Source organism: Natator depressus, chromosome 5 (assembly GCF_965152275.1).
Source record: "Natator depressus isolate rNatDep1 chromosome 5, rNatDep2.hap1, whole genome shotgun sequence".
Classification (NCBI taxonomy): domain Eukaryota; kingdom Metazoa; phylum Chordata; order Testudines; family Cheloniidae; genus Natator; species Natator depressus.
Window position 1 is genome coordinate 48,041,979 of NC_134238.1, and position 25,072 is coordinate 48,067,050.

General features: G+C 38.7%; 1 protein-coding gene across 7 annotated transcripts in view; it reads right to left on the reverse strand.

The window, feature by feature from the left end:
* Window positions 1-25,072, reverse strand: part of ARHGEF28 (Rho guanine nucleotide exchange factor 28) — a 192,943-nt gene that overhangs the window by 56,628 nt on the left and 111,243 nt on the right. For all 7 annotated transcript variants that reach the window (XM_074952735.1, XM_074952734.1, XM_074952733.1 and 4 more), the window contains 12 exons: window positions 24,168-24,298; window positions 16,194-16,495; window positions 13,515-13,704; window positions 11,740-11,851; window positions 8,074-8,116; window positions 6,475-6,598; window positions 5,310-5,436; window positions 4,882-4,937; window positions 3,212-3,263; window positions 1,574-1,721; window positions 1,361-1,482; window positions 238-378 (listed from right to left, as the gene is read on the reverse strand). In XM_074952735.1, coding sequence (XP_074808836.1) covers window positions 238-378; window positions 1,361-1,482; window positions 1,574-1,721; window positions 3,212-3,263; window positions 4,882-4,937; window positions 5,310-5,436; window positions 6,475-6,598; window positions 8,074-8,116; window positions 11,740-11,851; window positions 13,515-13,704; window positions 16,194-16,495; window positions 24,168-24,298 — 1,548 coding nt within the window. The remainder of the gene's footprint in view (window positions 1-237; window positions 379-1,360; window positions 1,483-1,573; window positions 1,722-3,211; window positions 3,264-4,881; window positions 4,938-5,309; window positions 5,437-6,474; window positions 6,599-8,073; window positions 8,117-11,739; window positions 11,852-13,514; window positions 13,705-16,193; window positions 16,496-24,167; window positions 24,299-25,072) is intronic.

A 25,072-nucleotide genomic window follows, 5' to 3' on the forward strand; every position in this document is an offset into this window, starting at 1 on the left:
AAATTAACTTTAAAATCCAAATGAATATTTTTAGGCAATTGTCTTCAATATTCTGTTAGCTCTACATTATTATACATTACATTATTATTTGTGACAACATATTATTTAAATATTCTTTGTTATTCATATTCAAATCTAAGCACTGAGAATTTTCTTCCAGTTATATGACTTGTGTATCCTACCTCATTGCCTGTGCCAAGTTATTTTCAACTTTTTAAAAATAATTGAAACACTGACCAAAAATTACATCCTGCCTTTTGATAACATCCTTTTCTTGCTTGCTACAAAATGCTGGATCCACAACAAGTCTCCAAGATTCTGCCTCAAACTCCTGTGCCTCTGTGCTGAGGTCAGTCCACAGGGAGGCATCCACATCATCTATGACAAAATAAAAACCTTGTAAACACTGGTCGCATAAACAGGTTGGCAGTATCACAGCAAGGGAAGATCCTCATGTGCATGCATGTTTATTCATTCAGTGAGTATATTGCTGAACTGAAGTAAGCCTTAATTAAAGATTCTAACCAGTACTGAGAAAAGATTAAAATGAAAAGACAAAACCTGCCAGTGATGACAGCATCACTATCTGACACGTTAAAATCTAAACAGAACAGAGTGGAGGCAAGCAGAGATTTGGGGATCAGAGGGAATATTTTTTTCAGGATTGGATCCATTGTTTGAAATACCCCTCAGAAGTACCCTCTGATTTGAGGTGCCTCAAATTTATGCGTACCCAACTTGAGAATCCTTGTGTTGGATTTTCTCTCTCTATGAATGCCCTTCAGCTCTGGAATTCACACCCCCCAACCCCTTTTCTGAAATAGCCCATATCTGTTGACTTTTCAGACATGAATGGTGGATGGAGGAGGGTAGTTGGGAGGTGGGATTTTTGTGTTGTGGGAGGAATATGAGTGATGGGTGATACTGTTTGTAATGTGTGTGCTGAGTGAGGGCAGGAGAGGGCTGGCTATCTGAGTGCCAGAAAGAAATATGAGGCTGTTTTGGTTTTGTAATCTCTTTTATATTATATTTTTTAATTAGTGGCAAGGATGTTGAAAGCCCAGAATAAAAGTTTTTACCTGTTAATTTTTAATAATGACAACAAATAAAAAAAAACACTTAAAATTAGCAAAGAGTTCATCACTAATTTAGACCCACTTGCAAGGTATCAAGGGTCAAATTTTAATTCTCATTTATCTGATGGTGTCATTTTAATGGTGGTCAGAATCATAATTAAATTACTACACACACATTTTCTTTTGATACAGGAAGTAGTATTCTTAGACTTACTAATTAATTATTCCACTTTGCATTTTGCAGCATAGGTTACAACATGTAGATTTCTCAGTTTACGTCTCACCTTCCATTACAAAAGAATCCATTGACGGAAGGGTCCCTATAGATTGTAACAGCGTTTCAGAGTGTGAGCTGAACATCCAGCTGCTACTATCAGTGTCTTGGTCGGAAGATGGCATAGATCTTCTGCAATGAAAAAAAAGCATTTAATTGTAACAACTCACTTAGGAATGCTGAATAATCTAGTTAGTGTACTGTGCTGGTAGGTGCCTTCTACCTTTCAAAACTGGCGCTTGGAACACTTTTGGATAAAGAGTGAGGTTGCTGTGAGATTTCTTTCCTTACAGAAGAAAGTCCAACGGGCATTGAGGAAGACGGATGCATTGAGGAGAACGTGGGCTGAGGAATATCTCTAAATGATGAATCTGTGAAGTGAAATATATGTGTAAGTCTTATAGAAAACCTCATATGTTATTGCCTCGTATGATTATAGCAAGAAATACTACACAATTCTCTTATATTGTAGATTAATACATGCCACTGGGCATATTCTCTTATGGTGCAAGAGCACTGTGCTCTTTCCTGAGTTGGATGGAAAAACAAGCCACAAGGTGAAGCTGAGTGACTTTGGTGCCCACACTGTCAATTAGAGAACAAGTTTAAGCTATGGACATGCTTACATCACACCCACACCTATACTCATACATGGCTAAACCATGTACATTGGGGGTACATGATGGGGAGGATTTTCAAAAGCACTCAACACTGGCTTACCTCTGCTCTCACTGCTATCAGTGGTAAAACTTCCATTGTCCAGCTATGCAGGAGGAAGGACAGGAGAAATGGGACGTGATTTAATTAGGCCACAACTTTGTTCTTAAATGTCTTGGTGGACCGGCCGATAAAACTGTGCAGTGCAGGTAATTCCATAATCATTTACACATACTTGGTGTGGTGGGGTGCTGCTGTCAGCCCTCCCACTTCACCCATCCTGGTCCCCATCCAAATGAGGTTGGGGGTGGTATAAAGGAGTGGTGGATTGACTCCTTGCTGTACCAGTCATAGGAGCCCCAACCCTGCCCCCATTTCTGCTCCTTTAAAGAATACCTCCTTTAAATCCTTTACCAATCCATTTTGTCTGATCACTGTATCCCTTCCCTACAGAGTACTGCACTGGACATCTGCCCCAGGCATACATAAGGAGTTGTGACATCACAACCTAACCCCCAATTAATTTATGTCCAAACTAAGCCCCTAAATCACTGTGGAGAAGGTGAATAAAACCCCACCCCACCTTGGCCAATCTGGCAGAGAGAGAGAGAGAGAGAGAGAACATTCCTTCCCAGCTGCCAGAGAAAGGAGCAACTAGTGTAATGCCCACCACCACTCATGATAAAACCTGGTATTTATCTACATCCAGGGGTGGGAGGGTGAGTGCTGCTCTGCCTGGTCGAGGTAAAAGAGGGCTTTTCCTGCACTGGCATGGACCTAAATAGTTCCCACCCCCTTTCCAGTCACCTGGTGCCAGGGGGAAATGGGTCAACAGCCCCATGCTAACCGGATATGAAGCTGCCACAGCAAGACACTCTCTGACTCTCTAGCCCTTAAAGGAGCACACACCTTTTCCAACCAAACAACAGCCACCACTGCTTAATATGCAGTGAAGTCATTGACTTCAATGGGAGAAGAGTTAGACCAATTATGAGTGCTTTCGAAAATCCTACCTTATATGTATTAGATACTAGCAAATGCACTTGTTTTCCAGTAGATATGGGAGTCACATGTACAAATGCTCTCACACATACAAAATTGTAAAGAACAAAATTGTCCTATTATTTTATTATTCAGGCAATGTATTAAACTTTAAAATAATAGATTTATGCCTATTAGCTTGCTTGCTTACTATAATACTTACTTGTTAGGACAGCTTGTGGTCTGGTCTTAATATGGTATCTCTCTTGGAATTTCTGGTAAAGAAGAATTTCATCTTATTAAAATGAAATAACCGCTGATTACACACTGAATAGTCAGTAATCTACTTTCATATAATCATCTGGAAGAGCCCTCAAGCAAACTGCATTTTGATACTGAATTATGATCCTGAATTTCTGCTGCTGACAAACAAACCTAAGTAAAAGGATAATGAATTTCAGCCACATTATAATACAAAATTAATTCAAATTATTTTCTTTCAAATTACTGTGTTGTTATGGAATTATTCTTTTGTAACATGCATATGATTTGTGAGGGCTTAAAGAAAACAATTACACTTGTAGGGCTACACTTTTTAAATGAGTTTGAAGAGACCTGAGGCAGGAAATTGACTCTAAGTCAGTCTGTCTGAGCCAGAATTTGTGTCCTTTGCTACATTGTGCAAGGCTTATATGCTTAAACAAGTGTTACATTTAAGGAGAGCAAGTAAGTAGTTTTTCCTCTGTTATCCTCTTGATGATTGGTTGGGGATATTGTCTCTTCCTGGTAAATATCCACCGGTCCTAGTAGTTATAGTACCTGTTAGAGGCAGCTGATTTAGCATTATAATTTACGTTTTAGATCCTTTTTGTAAGTTTGCCCAGAGGCTATTCAGTGGGTGTACACTGATAAAGACAAAATAAAATAAAATAAAAAATGCATGTTTTATAAGTGCAACCTTGGGCATGTTTACCCTGAAGATCTCTGCACTGCAACAGCTACTCCGATATAGCCACACTGGTGCAAATCCCTTGTTTATATGCACTGCGACAGTTTGAAAAGTGACTTGCACTGGTGTGGCTGATTCCAGTGCAAATCACTTGTTAGTCCCTAAAAAACAGAAGCCCCCTTCAGTGAACAGTTTTGAAAATGACAGGTTTGACAAGAGTTGACAAGAACGTCTGAGGAACAGTGGGTTCTCTATGTATATAAATCTCCCCACTGTATTTTCAACTGAATGCATCCGATGAAGTGAGCTGTAGCTCACGAAACCTTATGCTCAAATGAATTTGTTAGTCTCTAAGGTGCCACAAGTCCTCCTTTAGTTTTGAAAATGTAGCCCTCATTTTAATTGGGGGTTACCTACTGAAGTACGTTGGTTGTTACACTCCAGGGGGCTCTGCTACACTTCAGCTCAGCCCTTTTAAGTACACCTTAGAAATGCAAATCAAACTACACATCCCAATTTATCCTGCAATGCTTCAAAGATAAAAAGGAAGTGACCCTACCTGTTTTCACTCCTTTTATACAGTATTTGCTCAAGGACATTGCTTATTGCTATTGGTTGTGTCAGATGTTTATTTGGCATTCTCTCAGCCCTTTGTGTACAAACACTTGGGTGGATCATTTCTGCACTGTTTTCTTTCTCAGCTTCATTTTGTGGCATCTTATTTGTTTTAGTAACTAATTATTTCTAGGTCTCCATATAACAAGTAAGTCAATCAACATGAACCTATTATGAAGCAGCCTACAAAGACAAGGTACTGTTCAAACACTTTGAATAAGCACAGCATACGCTAATCACCACAGAAGAAACTGTGGAGATTGATTTAAAAAATAAAAGAGAGAATATACACAACAACATCGTAAGAACAGTAAGGCATAGAAAGTTACCTTTGTACATGCAGGAGCACAATCCTTACAGTTTTTATGCACAATTGCATTGCAATCTGAAAGGAAAAACAGATCTCAAAGCCTGAAATTGAAAGGGGTCGAACATTGTAGTGCACTTTATTCTGGGATTTCATCATTTTTCCTCCTTCAGACCCACATGCTAAATAGCCACAAAGATGGCTTTAATTTTTCTCTTAGCTTTCTCCAGGACTGTTTCAGGAATCAATTAGCAGGAGTCTCTTGTGAAACAAGTGGCCATCACCTTTGTCCCCTCTCCCTGAGGCCTGGGGACCCTGGCTGAGTAGGTAGAGAAGTATGTATTTTCAAATCCAGATACTGTCGCTCTTGAAATGGAGTATTAAGCAAGTATCTTTCAGCAGATTTTCAAAAATTACATAAAAGCTGCATAAAAGACAGTAGCTACTTACAAGAGCACTGCAATGACTCTTTCCCTAAGAGGGCTTTGTCGCATGCCATACACAGGATACTGCCTGAGAAGTTCCCAGTTATAAACTGATGTCTGTTCAGTTTGTCTTTGGCATCCTTATTCTTTGTCTTCAGATCCAACAGACCAGGCAAAAGGAGAGAGATTAAAATAGATAAATAACCACCATAATATTATAACTTTAAAACATTCTTCTCTTATGAGAAAATGGATTTTAAAACATTTATCTCCTCTCTCTGGTAACAACAGAGACAGTGGGGATTTGTGCCTCCATTAACCTAATCTGACATACAAATACATGCACCTGTAATTAAAGGTAGGTTTTAAAATTAGTTTTTACAACTCGGTTTTTGATCTTCAAAGGGACATTGCTAGGTTAAAAATCATCTATTTTTGAAATAAACAAGTTTCCTTTCCTGTGTTACTAATAGCATCTTATGGCTAAATTGTACAACACTGAGTCACATTGGGAGCACTTACTCACATGAGTAGTCCCGGCAGTTAACATTAATAGAATTACTATGTGAGTAAGTGCTCACCAGCATGGACATATGTTGCACAATCTAGACTTTAGATTATTAAAAATGAAACACTGAAAGTATCAGATTTACTTTTCACAATTAATTTTGTGTTTACACTTAGCACTTTGTTTGGGCCCTGATTCTAAAACTCACATATGCTCAGCAGCACTTACTCATGCATTAAGTTCAAATAGGACTACTCAAATGAATAAATCCTACAGATTCAAGCCCTTATTGTGGATAATAAGAAAAATAGACATATACTTTCTAATATTTCTATTTTTGTATATCATGTAAGAAAACTTTTTCCAAATATACTGCAGACATTTGAACTTGGGCTAAATCAAGACACGAGATAAGTAATAATAATTAAAAAGTGGCAAGGGAATTCAGTACTGTGAAAACAAGGTTACTTTAAAAAATGAACGATATTGTTTGTCTATACAAGGACACTGTCAACATATTTGTCATAAGTTTTAAATTTAAAATGTCTTATAAATACAGTTTAAATAATTGCAAAAATCAGCCACTTATCTTTACTTAACAGGCGAGACAGATCTGATCCCAAGCTATAATGCATTTCAGTTATGCTAACAAGCACCTAGTTATATGTAGATCTGGAATTACCTTGCACTTATTTCGTGTACTAGACATTCTGTTCATCAAGAAGCTGAAAGTACGGCTCACTTTATATTTTTCGGACTCGGATTTTGTAGGTATAATATACTTATCCCATTCCTCCTCCTGAATCCTAAAATGTAAATCAGTGAATACAACTCATTACACTGGACATAACATCTTAAAACGGAGAAGCACCTGGCTGATATTCTGCTTCAGCTGCTTTTAACAATCCCAGGATGTATTCAGGTTTAAACCATAATTATTTAAGAGGTCAACATCAAACCAAAAAGTTACATTAGTCCCTGCATAATACTAATTATGAACACATGCATGGGTACTGTACATAATGTGAACTATACTGCAAGTTTGCCATAATTATACTGTTATCAAACCCCTCAGCATGTATATTCCCTTATTTTACATGTTCCTTTGGGTAGCTCCCACATTAACTCCTTTTCCTTGCTATGTCTGAGCTCAGTCAGCTGTGAAACAAGAAGCTGCGGCTGCAGCAGCCAGGGATTCTTCTGCATGAACACCAGCCCCATAGGTCCCAATTCAGCACAGCATTTTAGCACATGCTCTATTGAATACTGGGTGGCCTGCTGAATTGGTCATAGATGTGTGCTGTTTCCCTCCTTCTCTCCCTAGATGGCACTGAAGCACAGGCTTCTCTCAGCCAGCCTACAAAGTCACGGTGCAGTCCTGACTTGGGGATCAGATGGAGCACATGACACAGCAGTGGGACCTGCTGGGAGTGTCACTGCCAGACTAAAGGAAAGATGGGATTTGGATTCCTGCACTTCACAGAGAATGGGATAGTTCCCTGGTATCCAGCCACATCGATCCAGAACATGCAACTGATTTTTATTTGCAATAAATAAATGTAAAAGGAAATGTCAGTAAAAGTTGCAAAATGAAGAACTCAAAAGTCAAGAGGTACCAGTTAAGGTTGCCTGTGAAACTGTAACTCTGCTCCCCTGTGTGTGTTCATTATAATACAGTCTTTACTAACATGAACACTCAGGTTTTTTTCGACAGTTTTTTAAGGTGCACAGTAAATGGAAACCCTCTCCTCATTCAGTATGCACCTCGTACGTAAAAAGCTCTCATGGTGTCCATTTGTCTGGCATACAAAATAATGTGTAGAGTAACAGTAGATGCAGCACACCTACATTTAACGGTTTTAGGGAAAAATGCATGACATTATATTCAACAAACAGTAAGCGGTTACAGAAGTAAAGACTATTGCACAAACAGAGAGAGCTAAGGTTGTGTATGCTAAATGGACTTAAGAAATGCCAAACTTTAAAGCTGCACAGTCAGACAACAAATGTGTTGCAAATATAACATTTTTATAGACTATATCCAACTCTCACACTAGTATGGAGTATAACAGTAACGTAGAGAAGCATTCTGAATTCCATTAGTAAAAGGCACCACAAGAGAACATGGTATATTAGTCTATTTGAGTCTGCTACTTTTGAGTTATGATGATTATTACAAAGATCTTTGCTACTAGTGTTTAACTAGTAGCATTAACATGTAAATAATGGTAGATGGATAAAAATTACACTGCAGAAATTCATCTGTGGCAAGTGTCAATACCTTTTTTCCTTCAACTGCTCTGGCAAGCTGTATGCGCGTTGTTCTACAAAACACAAAAAGTTAATGAAAACTAACGTGGTTATATTGGGATATTTATTTGTTTGAAGCACATAACCTCCACCAGGATGTAAGCTCAGTCATTATATTCTAGCACATTGGTTGGGAATTTAGAAAGCAAAAATTATTAGAAGCAGCATTGCCCGGGATAATACACATCGTTTATTAAACACGTTGTATTTGACAGAGTTTGCCTGGATCTGGGTTAACATCAGAGAATGTCAGTCTTTGCAAACTGATGGATTGCTTTTAAGAAGTAAAGAAAATTAATATTGATCTTTTTCCGAGCAACCCGGTTTTTTGAATGGTTCAATCTTTCATTTTGCTTTTTAGCTATTCTGTTGTAAAACACATACATGATTCTTTTCTATTATTTCCGAGACCAGATGTTATTTAGCTTTGTAGAGATTATCTGCAAACATATGCCTAACTTTAAATACATACGTAGCCCCAACGACTTAAATGGGACTATTCCCATGCTTAAAGTTAGGTCCATGCTCAAGTACCTTGTTGAAAAAGGGCCCATATGAGAAAATACCCGACAGTTCAGCAAGTAAGATAGCATATCTGAGAATCAAATCACATTTCAGTTAGTTGCCAGACCAAACATGTGCAACAAGATGCTCTTCTGAAGAAATAAAGGCCATGTTCCCATAGAAAAATGAAGATAGCTTCATGCAAAATAGCACCATTGGGTTGCCATTGCAGTACTTACTACAGGGATGGAGCAGAGACACTGATTTAGAGAGTGAAATAGCCTGGAGAAGGGATCGACCACTGTTCATGAACACACCATCTACACAGCAGGGACAAATTCTTTACAGTTACATACTAGAAATATCCTCCTTTAAACACATATGTAGCCATTTTAGTTCAATGTGTATAAAAAAGCTTTGGTTATTGCTACGGCAGTAGGCAGTGCATATCCTACTTCTAGATTGCAGCTCATGATGCAAGAATGAAACTCTCTTATTATGGGTTAATCCTTTTAGACTCAAAAATGCAAATCAGCAAACTCAGATTGGATTTTAATTTACAAGATCAGATTTTCTACCCTCATTTATGGCCAAATCCTAAACAAGACATTAAAGTGGTGGAGCCGTGGGAGTTCCCAGCTGCCGAGAAGTTGCACCTGAAAATCTCTGCTTCTCCTGCTTGCTGCAAAGTAGTTCCATGTAGCAGCACTGTCCATGCCAACATGTTGCAGTGGGAGGGCGAGAGGTTGAGACAGAAGGAGGGCCAGCAATGTGCTCAGCAGATCCCTGATGACTAAGGCTCAGATTTTGTCAGGGATATTTTTAGTAAAAACAACAGACAGGTCACGGGCAGTAAACAAAAATTCAGAGAAGCCTGTGACCTGTCTGCTGCGGGGTTCCCCGTCCTCCCTCGCCAGCCGCCCGAGCTGGGCTTCTGGGGCAGGGGTGTGTGACCCGTGCCATGGCTGGGCAGCTGCTGGGAGCCCAGCTACCCTTGGGGAGTTGGAGCTCTGGGGTCCCCCTGCTGCCCAGTGGCTAGGAGCTGCTGGGAGCCTCCACCAGCAGTGGCTGAGAGCTGCAGGGCTGCCTGCTGACAGCCCTAGGGCAGAAAAAGTCACGGAGGTCTCTGGAAGTCACAGATTGTGACATAATCGTAGCCCTACTTATGACACAAACGCATTGGCCAAATCGCCCCAGGCTTGGAGAACACAGTGACCACAGACACTTCCGCAGCCTTGATGGGCTACAAAGTGACTATTTGTGTCCCATAGCTTGGGAAGAAGGATAATTCTAGCTCTCCCAAACCCCATGTAAACTCCTATTAGTTTACTCTGACTTTATATAGGAGGTCAGGGTTTAGGACGGATTAGCGCAAAGCTCTAAACCATGTGCTTAACTTTACACAGGTGCTTCAGTCCCGTTGACATTACCAGGAATTAAACACATGCTTAAGTGCTTTGCTGAATTGAGGGCTTTAGATCTTATGGGACACATGCCCTTGTTCCTCATCTGCTTTTTAAGACTTCTCAGCTAATCTGCAGGATGAAAAATTGTTAAAAATAAAGTTACATTAAAAAAGGAAACAATAACAATACTTGTAAACATCCCAGTGTTGCAGACAGTGCACAAAAAAGAGTTCTGAGTAGAAACAAAGCGTTATTGTGGATTTGAAGAACAAAACCCAATGAATTTGAAAAAATGTTCACCTACATTTTAACCAAGATTGTTGCTGCTGTTTTTTGCATTCTGCTACTAAGCATCATGTGAAAAATGCCCCAACCCTGCAAAGGTTTAAACACATGTTTAACTTTGAAATCAATGGTACAGCAAGGTAAGCCTGCGCGTGAGTCTTCCCAGGATACAGGCCTAAATAAAATAATGAAGCTTCTGGAGCCAATTCAGGATAGCACTTAAGCACACACCTCACTTTAAGCGCACACTTAAAGTTATGCTTAAGTGCTGTCTTGAATAAGTATGCTTTTCCTAAATGATGCAGCACTTATTAGAAAAAAAAATACACAGTCAATTTCCAGCCCATCTTTTCTCATGTTTATAGTTTTAAGTATGAATTTTCCTTTTGGAAGAAAATCAGGTTTGTTCTTATCCCAAAAATAATTAAAAAAAAAAACCAAAGAAAATGGATTCTATTGAAAATTTAACTGATTTTCAGAGATGTGATCATGAATAAGATCGAGTACATATCTCATACTTTATATCATTCCATGGATTTCTAATGTAGCATGTTACACAGCTTTCTCCAAAGAAGGCCTGTGTTGTTTGCTAAGCTTAAAAACAAGCTAGCAAACAAAAATACCCTTAAAATCTAAGGCTGCTAGAAACAATTCTTAACATCTTGCAGGCAGCACATAAGCAGAACAGTCAATTATGTAACATGAGGCTACGCTGTAAGGTTCTTACAAGTTTTCCAAGGATGAGCAAATACCTACTAACTTCATTGGAAATCTGTCTGAGTTAGGACTGAATAGGAGCGGAGGATCAGATTATCCCTACCATGGTAAAACATGCAGAATAGGAACAGAGGGAAGGCGGGTTTGTGAGAATCCCCTCACAATGAATCCACACATCATCCCATGAAGAGGGTGGTGTTTGCTCCCCTGCCTATGGAAAAGGCCACAGCTTACACACAGACCTCACAGATTCCCAAGGATCTGCAGGATGTGAGGACCTTCGGCACAAAGGGCCTGTGCCTCTGCACCAAATTTGGCCTCTCCCTTGGTTCTCTGCTGGACTCTGGAAAAGAAAGTTGTGTCCTAGGCTGCCTTATCTTTTCTGACTAAGCTCTGCAAGGTTGGAGCAGGGACAACGTGTGTCTCCCTCCTAGCCACACCTCCAGATTGCCCACTTCTCCCTCGCAGCTCTGTCTCTATGTTCTCCCACACTGCAGGCTCTGGACCTATAGAGTGCCCTTTGAAGAGCCAAGAGGGATGATGTGGAGGCAGCTAAGCCCCACTTCCACATGGACTGGTGGAGAGCTGCACACATAGGGGACCACTCTTTACATGGATACCAGGGAGACAATCCAGACCTGAGTAAAGAAGTGAGCATTTGGCCTGTAGTAAGCATGGAGTTTGTGGCATTCCATACACACAAATTGAGTAGAACTAATGCTCACCTTCATTTGAATCACAAACTGTGAAGTCACGTGCAAAGCGAGATTTCCCTAATAAAACTTTGGGTGAAGAACATGAGTAAGAACGTGACCGGATTCCAGAAAGTAACGATTCCTAGAAGAAATCAAAATGAAGGGGAAAAGCACATTAATTTTAAGGAAAGGCAACTGGTATTACAGGAAAGTGTGTGTGTGTAAAATCAGAGCAAGAAAAATCCTAAATTATTTCAATTTGGTGGGGACCAAAGTCTGAACAGTGATGTTATTCTACTATATCAGACGGCCAGTTATCTTCCCTGCCTTTTTCTGATGGTACTTGAACATAGTGTTTTCAGAGCAGAAAAGACCAGTGTTCCATCTAGCCCAGTATTCTGTCTCCAGCTACGATCTGGATATTCCAGAGGAAGAAATTAATCTCTCTCTTCCCTTTCCCTTACCTTTATCTAATTGTGCCTGGATACCATGACTGGAAATCTCCTACCCCAGCTGGTGATTAGTTATTGATATGCCTTGAAAGCAAGGTCATAATTACCTGTGCAAAACCCATCTCTTTTGGGAATTTAAATCAAGCTAACATTATCTGATTTTTGTGGTTCATTAAATACATGGACTTGCATTAAAAAAAACCCCTATATTTTCACTACTATACAGATATGTTATTGACATGCTAAGTGCACAGGTGGCTTCACAGATAAAACAATATTCTGTTTGTTTCAATTCCAGATCTGAAGTCAACTTTAAAGCTCTGAAAGAAACAATAGTGATGGTCTGCGCTCTATCAGATGGAAGCGTCCATCATGACACCAACAATGACTACATGCAGCATAAAGTGCAGTCTTTTCTCCAAAGAGGACACTATGTGACTGAGTCACTTTTGCATGAAAACTGAACTACTTTTCACCCCTACTGAGGGCCGTCATTTGAAATCATCGGCACAGATAGCATTGACATTGCCTTACAAATGCATTGCTCACAATGAACTTGGCCTAGAAATACTAACAGGAATTTCCATCGTGCACTTGCAGCAAAGAGTTCCATGTTGCAAAAAACTTTTCTGAAGCAGCCTTGAGTTCCAAAATATTGTGAAAACAGTATGTTGATTTGCAGGATAAATACTACTGAGCATGTTGGAAAACACCTGGGGGGAAAACCATTTATGCTTCAACTGAGAATTTTGCTAAACTGCTTGATAGAAACAAACCAGTGTTTTTTAAAAATAGCTCTCTTGCATTTAGGTTTAGTAGTTTTTTCCTCTGGTATCATCTTTCCCTCTCCCCTTACATGAAAGATCAGGTAAAGCCCAGTGGCAGCCAGGACTTTTTATCTGTTTGATCAAATAAAAATAAATCTCATGCCTATGAATAAAAGAGAAAAGAACTCTGTGTATGTGTTTGACGTTTCCAGAAATAGCCAAAGGTTCAATGAAGTTACAGTAGCCAGAATATCTGTGGGAAGCATTAGCAGAGAAAGGAGCTTGTATTAGTCAGTGTACAAAACTCAGCCAACTAGACCCTCCTCCATGACTGTCTTTTTAAAAAAATACTTGTTTGCAAAGGCATTAACCTTCCTCATGTGCCATAGAGAATACCGGAGCAAAATTTTCCTCTCTGTTATACCAGTGTAAATTGGGATAAGTTTTGTTGACTTCTATGGAGTTAATCCAAATTTATACTAATATAATTGAGAGGTGAATGTGGCCCTTCAAATACAAATTCTTATATATTTTCAACAACTTAGTTGAAAGCAAAATAAACAAAACCAAAATGACATCCGAATACCTTTGACTGCAGATTGTTAGAGTCCATCCTGTGGATGCTATAATCTAGGTCAGTGCTTGTCTCAGAAGAATCTAATTCATGCCTGCTGCCAGCCACGGTCACTGAAGAACTGAGAGAAGGGCAGCGAACGTGGGATCTGTCAGAAATCCCTTCACTTCCACTGTCTACTTCAAGGTCATCAAGACTAGAACTACAGCATACAACAAAATGTATGGAATGTAAAGCAATCTAATTATCAGACTTAATGCAACAAGCAAAGTGAACAGTCTAGTAAATGGTGCTTGGGTTAGTCATGCTCTAGTCCTCTCTCAGCTTTGTGGTCCCCCCTTGTCGTGCCCATGGCTTTACTCCAGTTGCATCTTGCCGATACTTTAAAATGTGGTCATGTTGTAACCAGGCCCAGATACCAGTGGCTTAGAACCAGGGGTCCTTACCTGAATGCATTTGTAGAGTAAACAGGGTCTTAGATATCTGCTCCTCTTTTGCTTCTGAACTTCAAAGTCAAGTTTAAGTGAGAAGTTGCATGATAAGGAAAAGTGTGAATAGCCTATCTAATGTGGCAACGCTCAGACTATTTTCTCCAACATCTGGTATGCTGAAGGAGTTTCCTAGAAGCCACTTTTTGAGTAAGTCTGATTTTAAGGTGTATAAATTAATCCTTCTTTTTTTAAAAAAGATAGAAAAATGAAGGAACATGACAAAGCTTAAAAAACCCAACCCTCACGAAATCAAAGATGAACACAATTAGAGAATGTTTGATTTGCAGATGTTCTTGCATATAACATTACAATGAGATTTCCTAGAAGTATCAACACCACAGGGGTGTGCTCTGCAATCTTTTTGTCCCTTTATCTGTATACATAAGCCCATGGTTTCTTTATTAATGTGACTGAAGTGAATGGTTGACTGCTTGCAACAACATTCCAGTCTTCCAGGACAAAACGTTTAGAATATGCATGGTATTTCTCAATAACTACAGATCCAAGCTAGAATTGTAGCATTGTAACTCCATTGTAACACAGCATTAGAATTCACCTAATTAAAAGATTCCTTTTTCAACAAGGTCCAAAGCTGTTTGATCATTGGACTTCTGGATATTATCCATCCCCACATTTGCCACAAATGTGCCATGTGACATTGGAAAAATAAGTTACTTAGGCTATTTGTGTGTCAGTTTCCCCATTTGTAAAATGGGCATAACCATACTTACCTATGGCCCTGTCTACATTAGAAAAACATCACCATTGCAACCACGCTGATGAAGTTACACCATGCAAATGCCTAGTGTAGACATATTACACCCATGTGAAGCAAGACTTAGTCTATCCTGGCTTATTACAGTAATTTACAATAGGAGTTGCACGGGCACAAATTTCTCCAATATAGACAGGACCTACATGAAGGTGTTGAAGATTTATTAATGTTTGCCAAGCACTCTGAGGTCCTTGAATGAGGATGTTATTTAACAACAAATTTGTATTATAGCATTACTTCATACCTGATCTGATCCTGTAATCTGTACTCAGGCAAAACTCCCACTGAATGTTTTAGGGAGGGATAATTTTGAAGTACACATTGAAATAGGGGACAGCTATTTCCAGTTCCTGCAGCTGGGGAACACCAAGCACAGCTCAGAAAGAATGTGGTGTGTGTGTAAAGGTAGCTTTAAACCATATTTGTGTTCCCCAATCCTGGAGCAGGTCCTATTCCCAGCATAACATAGAGCTGCCTGTGGGAGAAACCTCCAGTGGCTGGACCTGCTGAGTTTGGGCTGCTTTTTACCAGTGGAGCAGCACAAAGTAGGCCAAACACACCAGAGATTTGGGTTCATGGTATTAGTGTAGCACGGTGACTGTCAATCTGCAAAAGTCATATGCATTCAGGAATGTACAATCCCTTTAGGGTCTGTTTGGAACATGCCCTCAGTGGAGAACAACAGTTATAAATTGGCTTATGCTTCACTTTCACGGTTTATGATGTTCTGACAAATTTCTCAGTGAAAATTCACAAAATTAATAGTTGCCTGGTTCTGTTTTTCTAGCAAGTGTCACACTTTGCAGCACCTACCACAATTTACACCAAAAAGTATGAAGTCGCTTAGAAACCACTTACAGTTTGTAAGAAACAAAAGCCAAAGAAAAACAGAAAAAACCCCAAAAGAACCCTTTATAACCAATTTATAAAAATACAGAACTAAATAAAGCACCACATAAAATTTGGGATATAAGTGACTAGGGGACAGTTTTTTTAAGATACTTCAGACTTTCTCTCAGTAGAGATGTTAATATTCCAGGTTTTGTTTTATTTTTCTGAACTAAAATATACTTAGTGTGTGTATATATACACACACATATACACAAAACGTGATGCTGATTACCTTGATTTCGAGGATGACGTCAACAATCATAGTTTGTATTAATGGGTCTTCATGTGACTCCATAGACCAATTATATCACTGGCCACAGAGCTATTTGCCTAGCTGTTCTGATTGAGCTGCACGTTGTTACCAGGCCTGGCACTGTGCTTCCAGCTACTCCACACACTTCTTCTCAAAGTCACGAAAACCCACCCTCACAGTATAGTTCCATGCAATGCCATTTGTGTGTGTGTGTGTGTGTATATAAACATATTACTAAATGTTAGTCTTTTCCTGACAATACCATCAAAACAACTCCATACCTTCTTTTTTTCATGTCAGCATAAAGTTGATTTCGTTCCTTATTAAATCCACGAGACTTGAGTGGTAGATATGAACCTGCTGCATACAGATTTGAAGGTGAAGTGAAAGGCTGCGTGCTTACGTTGTCTATGTTATTCATTACCATTTGGTTATCTTCATTTTCTGCATAAATATATTGGTTGCTTTCCTTAAGTGAGGCAGATGATGAGCCCTTGGGTGTCGGGGATGAGTGGGTCTGATCCGTGCCTATTTCAGTGGTGACACTGTCTACGTTAATGTAGTTAACATCCAAATCTCCAATCTGGAGCACGAGATAGATATGTATTAATAATACTGAAAAGTAAATAACGATGTATCGCTAGAGAATAGTGATCTTTCTTCAAACTACACTTCTCTGTACCACCGTTTTTTCCTTTATTACTTTTCTGGGGCATAGAAATTGGAGACAAACTAATATGGTTTTTCAGGTCTCCAGGTCATGAGTATATGTGCAGCTTGGATAAATACAGATACAGATGGCTGTTCACACACCTAAGTAGCCATTTGCATGTGCCATTATTCAGTTTGCACACATAAAAGTGGTAGTTTTATGCAGAATTGTGGCGATCAAAGGGGTGTTATTGGACTTTTTAGGTCATGACTGACTTTCAGTTAAGAAAATTTGGCCCTAACTACATGCTTTGTGTCGAACAAAGAACAAAGAACAATATCAGCTCTTAATGCGATGGGTGACTTTTTCAATGAGAGGGAAAAGAATATGAAGATGCACTTTCAATATCTCTGCCTTCTTCCAAGATTTTCACTTAACAGTATAAAATAATTTCTTACATTTATATACTGCCTTTCATCCTGAAGGATCCCAAACTATTTTATAACATATATCTATATCTATTGTGACACGGTCAGGCCAGATGGCTACAGGAGAGTGATAGAAGGCAGATATATTAGCCCCAGGTTAAGTAGGTCCCTTTTCCCTGAGTAAGGTAACAGGGAAGGTTCCAGAACAATCAGGAACTTTCTGGAAACGATTAAGGAAGACAGGCTGATTAGAACACCTGCAGCCAATCAAGAAGCTGCTAGAATCAATCAAGGCAGGCTAATCAGGGCACCTGGGTTTTAAAAAGGAGCTCACTTCAGTTTGTGGTGTGCGTGCAAGGAGCTGGGAGCAAGAGGTGCAAGAAGCTGAGAATGAGAAGGCGTACTATTGGAAGACTGAGAAGTAAACGCATTATCAGACATCAGGAGGAAGGTCCTGTGGTGAGAATAAAGAAGGTCTTGGGAGGAGGCCATTGGGAAGTAGCACAGGGAGTTGTAGCTGTCAGGCAGCTGTTACAGGAGCCACTGTAGACAGCTGCAATCCACAGGGCCCTGGGCTGGAACCTGGAGTAGAGGGCAGGCCCGGGGTCCCCCCCATCCCTCCATTCCCCCAACTCCCTACTTGATACCAGAGGAGTTGACCTGGACTGTGGGTTCCACCAGAGGGGAAGGTCTCTAGCCTGTTCCCCGATCCACTAGGTGGATCAGCAGAGACTGCGGGGATTGTTCTTCTTCCTTTTCCCCATGCTGGCCAGTGATGAGGCTAACTGAGTGAATGGCAGATTTGAGCCACTAAAGTGGCAAAACTGAGGGCTGCCGTGAACCTCTGAGGCGAGCAAACCCACCAATAAGCGCAGGACCCACCAAGGCAGAGGAGGAACTTTGTCACACTATATATATATATAACAGAACCTCAGAGTTGTGAACTCCTCGGGAATGGAGGTTGTTTGTATCTCTGAAATGTTCATAACTCTAAACAAAACGTTATGGTTGTTCTTTCAAAAGTTTACAACTGAACATTGAATTAATCCAGTTTTGAAACTTTACTATGCAGAAGAAAAATTCTCCTTTCCGTTTTTTTTTTTAGTAGTTTACGTTTAATAAGGTACTGTATTGTATTTTTCTTTTTGGGGGAGCGGAAGGTCTCTGCTGCCGCCTGATTGTGTATTTCGGTTTCAAATGAGGTATGTGGCTGACTGGTCAGTTCGTAACTCTGGTGTTTGTAACTGAGGTTCTACTGCACAAGAATCACTTCTACCACCACTGAAATGCAGCCACCTCTCGCTGGAAGTTGGCAGGTGTTTTACAATACATAGCATCTACCCACAACAGTTTACAGTAGGATAAGAAGTGAGGAAGAACAGCACTTTGAATTGAGATTGTGGGGAAAATTTAGATAGGTAGGATGCAATTACCCAAAATTAGTTTGGCCAGAATCTACTGGAGCTAGTCTGCTTGTGATAAGTAATATAGCACAATTAATAATCACAAGTGGCCAGAACCTCAGTTTTACATCACATCTGGCAGAAAGCACTTCCAACTTTGTGGTACCCTATAACAATAATTGGACATTGGTTTGTCTGGTCACTTATTTTTTACTCCTGTTGAATTGATAATTGAGGGACTTGTTAATTAACAAACATCAGGAAACATGACCCTGTTTTAGATAAGAGGGAATTTAAGTGCAAATAATCAAAGAAGTGGAGCTGTTCAGCTCATAGAAAACTAAAACAAAAAAAAGATTGACATTTTCATAACTTATTTTGCTTATTAAAAGCATCTAATAAATGAATCAAGAATGACAGACAAGGGAACAAAGTTGCAGTTATTACATAAAAATTAATCGCACGATTAAAAAAATTAATCATGCAAATTAATCACACTATTAAACAATAATAGAATACCATTTATTTAAATACTTGTTGATGTTTTCCACATTTTCAAATATATTGATTTCAATTTCAACACAGAATACAAAGTGTACAGTGCTCACTTTATATTTATTTTTATTATAAATATTTGCACTGTAAAAATAAAAAATTGTATTTTTCAATTAACTTAATACAAGTAATTTAGTGCAATCTCTTTATCATGAAAATTGAACTTACAAATGTAGAATTAGGCACAAAAAAATAACTGTGTTCAAAAATAGAACAATGTCAAACTTTGGAGCCTACAAGTCCACCCAGTCCTACTTCTTGTTCAGCCAGTCACTCAGACAAACAAGTTTGCTTACATGTGCAGGAGACAATGCTGCCCGCTTCTTGTTTACAACATCACCTGAAAGTGAGAACAGGCGTTTGCATGGCACTATTGTAGCTGGCGTCGCAAGATATTTACATGCCAGATGCACTAAAGATTCATATGTCCCTTCATGCTTCAACCACCATTCCAGAGGACACGCGTCCATACTGATGACGGGTTCCGCTTGATAATGATCCAAAGCAGTGCAGTCAGATGCCATCAGCGGAAAGTTGATTTCTTTTTTGATAGTTCGGATTCTGTAGTTTCTGCATCAGAGTGTTGCTCTTTTAAGACTTCTGAAAGCATGCTCCACACCTCATTCCTCTCAGATTTTGGAAGGCATTTCAGATTCATAAACCTTGGGTTGAGTGCTGTAGCTAGCTTTAGAAATCTCATATTAGTACCTTCTTTGCATTTTGTCAAATCTGCAGTGAAAGTGTTCTTAAAATGAACAATATGCTGGGTCATCATCCGAGACTGCTATAACATCAAATATATGGCAGAATGCGGGTAACACACAGAGCAGGAGACTTACAATTGTCCCCCAAGGAGTTCAGTCACAAATTTAATAAACATTATTTTTTAACGAGCATCATCAGCGTGGAAGAATGCCCTCCAAATGGTCGCCAAAGCATGAAGGGGCATACAAATGTTTAGCATATCTGGCATGTACATACCTTGTAATGCCGGCTACAAAAGTGCCATACGAATGCCAGTTCTCACTTTCAGGTGAATGTAAATAAGAAGCGGGCAGCATTATCTCCCATAAATGTAAACAAACTTGTTTGTCTGAGCAATTGGCTGAACAAGAAGGAGGACTGAGTGGACTTGTAGACACTAAAGTTTTACACTGTTTTGTTTTCAGGGTGGATAAAATTCTATGATTTTAAAAAAATAGATTTTTTATTTAAATCGGATTTTTTTGATCAAATGATTTTTGAGGAAAAAACTTATCTAAAGATAGTTTTAATTAAGATACATTATAGCTCAAAGATATCTCATCATGGAATAGGGATTATAAATTCTAATTCTATAATACGAGACAATATAGTCATGTAATGTTTAAGAAAAGTTTTTTAAATGAGTTCCAATAGTTCAAGAATTAGGGACCCAATCTTATGGGGTTCCAAGGGCTCCTGTATAGGTTATTTAGATTAATCTTTCTATCTACCCAATGGGACTCAGTGCTCAGTCTAGAAGATACTATCAGAGATGCTTAATTTTGAAGTTCTCAAACTGTGGATGTGTGTCTCCAGAGATAACATGCTTGTTAACAGCAAAAATGTGTTTAAATATATAAATAAGTAAATAATACATAGAAGTGAGAAACAACAGACCTTTGAACCCTATTGTCCCTCTGCAAATTTGTGTACACAGAGTCAATCCCTTACCTCTCTTTAAAAGTGCAAAGTCTCAAAAAGTTCAATGAATAGAAGATTGTTAGGGGCGGAATAGATCTGGACAAGGAGAAGAAGTCTGGAGATAAATGTGAGAAGGGAGGGACAGGCAGTAGAAACAAAAGTGAAACTGTTTGAGCCACATATTCCAGAAGTCTTGATGTCTTTCTGAGCGCAGCCTTCATTGATTTGAGATCTATCATACAATTCTCTCACTAGAAGGGAAAACCTATAATGGCAGCAGGCCGTAAAAGAGACCCAGTTTGGGAATATTTTAATGAAGTTCCTCTACCTGTGGGTAAGACAGGCATGCGTGCAAAATGCAACAGTGCAACAAAGAAATGCAAGGCCCGAATGAAATGACATCATGAGAAGTGTTCCTTCTCAGGAGGAAGCTGCGTTGAAGATGATGAAAGGAACATGTCTGAACATGCAGGATCTTCAGGTTGGTAAATTTTTTTATTTCAACCTTCTTTCTTAAGGACTGCCTGTCTTCCTTCAGGACTATTCTTGAATTCTCATGTTTGAGCAAAAAATATAGTTGTTACTCTATGATACTGTCATTTTAGATGCAGTTGTGATAAAAAATAAATAGCTGAAACAGGCAGATCTTCCTGTTACAAATTCACCTTTAAAGTAGTACAGCATGTCAGTGAATGCACAGAGTAATACTAAATGAGCAATATGGTAATAATAATTAAATAACTGCACTGACTTATTTTGTTTAGGAGAATCCATCCTCAACATACAGGATTCAGAAGACTATCCACCTTCAAGATCCCCATCATCTACAGTTTCAGAGTTATCTGCCAATGATAGTGTTTCAGTCACATCATGTATCTCACATAGCCACAGTATATATGACCTGTAGCAAAAAGAAAAAAATCTCCATCTTCCAGAAACAACCATAGATAAGTTTGTGATAAGAACCAGCAGATTACAAAAAGAGGTAATTGATGAAAAAACTGCCCAGTTTGTTTATGCAACAAACTCTCCTTTCTGTATGATTGAGAACCCACATTTCACTAACATGGTCCAGTCATTAAGACCAGGATACAGTCCACCAACAGAACAGATGTCGCAGGCAAATTGCTGGATATAGTGTATGAAAGAGAAATTGAGCAGTGTGCAAAAGGTCTAGAGAGTGAAATTGTTAACCTGAGTCTTGATGGGTGGAGCAATGTCCACAGTGATCCTATTGTATGTGCTTGTGTGACAACAGAAGAAGGGAATGTCTTCCTTACAGGAACAATTGATACATCAGGAAATGCACACACAGCAGAATACTTACAAGAAGTAGCAGTAAAAGCTACAACAAACTGTGGGGAAAAAAATTCAAATGTCTAATACACAGCTTGGTCACAGACAATGCTGCAAATGTATCCAAGATGAGAAGAAATTATTTAGAAGAGAGTGAAGAGAGTCCCAAGCTAATAACATATGCTTGCAGTGCTCATTTGATGCACCTCCTAGCCGAAGACTTCAGTGTTTCAGAAATAGAGGCTAATGTTGTTGAAATTGCAAAATACTTCTGTAACAACCACTTTGCAGCAGCTGCTCTGAAAAAAGTGGGAGGAACCAAGCTAACTCTCCCACAAGACGTGTGATGGAACTCAGTAGTGGACTGTTTTGAGCACTATATCAAGAACTGGCCTAATCTGATGACAGTTTGTGAACAAAATAGTGAAAAGATAGATGGCACTGTCACAGCCAAAGTTCTCAACATTGGGCTTAAGAGACAAGTTGAACACATGCTGAGAACCCTGAATCCTATTTCTGGAGCCTTGAACAAAATGCAGGGAAATAGCTGTTTTATCGCTGACGCTGTTGAAATTTGGAAGGAACTGAGTGAGATCTTAAAAAGAGAAATATGCAAAGACAGATTTAAATTACAAGTATTTAAAAAAATTATGGGACAAGCACTATCTCCAGCTCATTGCAAATATTCTCAATACTCGGTACCAGGATCAAACCTTAACTGCTGAAGAAGAGGAGTTGGCTATGACATGGACATCCAGCAATCATCCCTCCATAATGCCAACTATAATAAACTTCAGAGCTAAGGGTGAACCATTTAAGAAATATATGTTTGCTGATGATGTTTTAAAGAAAGTCACACCAGTGAACTGGTGGAAGTCACTTAAGCACTTGGATTCAGAGACTGTTGAAGTGATAATCTCACTTTTAACAGCAATAGCTTCTTCTGCCGGTGTAGAAAGAATATTTTCTTTCTTTGGACTAATTCATTCCAAATTGAGAAACCATTTGGGACCTGAAAAAGCAGGAAAGCTTGTTTTTCTTTTCCAGATTATGAACAAACCGGAAAATGAAGGTGAAGACGACTGAGTTAGCTGCAGAAGCCAATATTTTAAGTTTCTCATGTTGACCTGGCTGACATAGTCCATTTAATTTTTTTTTAAATATTTCATTTAACTATTTTAGTTAAAAACAATTTTAACAAAAAGAAACCTGATTTTAAAAAACTTGAATGTTTAAATTCAAAAATTCATACGCTTGTTTTGTTAAAAATATTATGTTTGCTGTTGAAGAAAAAAATTCAGAATACATAATGTTGCTGTTTTAATTAAATAAAACAATTTAAATGTCTGTCTGGTGATGTTCTCCTCCTAATACAGCATGGCAAGAAAATCCTCCAAATATTAATGATTAACCTGTTGAATTGGAGATAGTTCACCTCCCAGTGACTTCATAAATATCTGCTTCAGTTACCTTTGGTAAATGAAATGACCAAACAATCATTCATTTTCTGATATAGCTGTAAAACTAAACTGAAAAGTTTTCAAAATAAATCACTTTAAAAATGTATAGTGTGTACCTTCTAAAAATGAAACCTATCTCTATCTATGAGTTCTGAAGAATATATATTACAGTTGTAACAACCAACAAGAATGCACTTTTCTGTAGAAATCGATGATTAAATTGAGTCTTCCTGACTAGTGATTTAAATCCATTTGATTTAAATCAAATCCATCCTGTTTGTTTTTGAGTGCAGTTATGTAACAACAAAAAAATCGACATTTGTAAGTTGCACTTTCACGATAAAGAGATTGCACTACAGTACTTGCATGAGGTGAACTGAAAAATACTGTCTTTTTATCATTTTTACAGTGCAAATATTTGTAATAAAAATAATATAAAGTGAGCTCTGTACACTTGTTATTCTGTGTTGTAACTGAAATTGAGATATTTGAAAATGTAGAAAAACATCCAAAATATTTAATAAATTTCAACTGGTATTTTATTGTTTAACACTGCGACTAAATCTGTGATAAATCACAATTAATTTTTTAATCGTGATTCATTTTTTTGAGTTAATCGTGTGAATGAACTGCAATTAATCAACAGCCCTAATAAACCTATGTAATATTTATAAACATAAAACACTGGACGGCTCTACCGACTGACCCACATTTTACTAAAATTCAAATAATATATTTTACCAGGAGACAATGAACAGCGGTGTACTGAGAGCACAAAGATGCAAGACTATCTTACTTGATCCACTACCATGCAATTTGCATACACTTCATCACTTCCATCCAGCATGGCAGTACGTGTGGGTGCAGCAAAGAAGGTAGGTGGATTTGGGTATTTCTTGAGGACATCAAGTGTAGAATGTCGTTGCTCTGGAATGAAATATTATGGGAAAATACAGAATTTATTTTTTCATACCACTTCCTTTTCTCTTCTCTATTCTGCCATAAAAATAGCTAAGCCTAGTCATTAAACATCACATTTTAAAGAGACTATTATTAGTTATGCCCAGAACATTTAAGACAACATTTCTGCATTCATTCAAAAATCTGCATTTGTATGCAGAAGCTCTCTGCCAAACTACGTGATTTCACGACATTTGTCAAACGGAAATTAGTGAGCAACAAATACAGCTGAGTGACATTTTTTGGCCAAAAACTTTTTTTTTCCTCCAAAAAATGAAGATTCAGCTTGACCAACACATTTTGCCAATTACGCCAAACGGTTTCAGTCAAAAAAATAAACATTTCCCCACAAATGTTGAAACATTTCATTTTGACACTTTCCAAATGAAACATTTTGATTTTTCAGGCATGATTCAAGAAGAGATTTACATGCCATTGATAAAATGGAAGAGGCAGTGGAGCCTAGTGGGTAGGGCAATCACCAGGAGCAGGGACACTTGGTTTCTAGTCCCTACTTCAATGAATATTTTATTATTTACACATACTGGAACGGCTTCAATAGGAGAAACAGAGAAACTCAGGCCAGAATAGCCTACAACCTGGTGGCTAGGGCATTCACCGGGGGATCAGATCCCTTCTTCAGAGCAGGGTCTCAAACCTGGGTCTCCCATTTCCAAGGTGAGTGCCTTAGCCAATGAGCTATTAGGTACAAGGAGGGCACCGCTATCCCCACCATCTCCT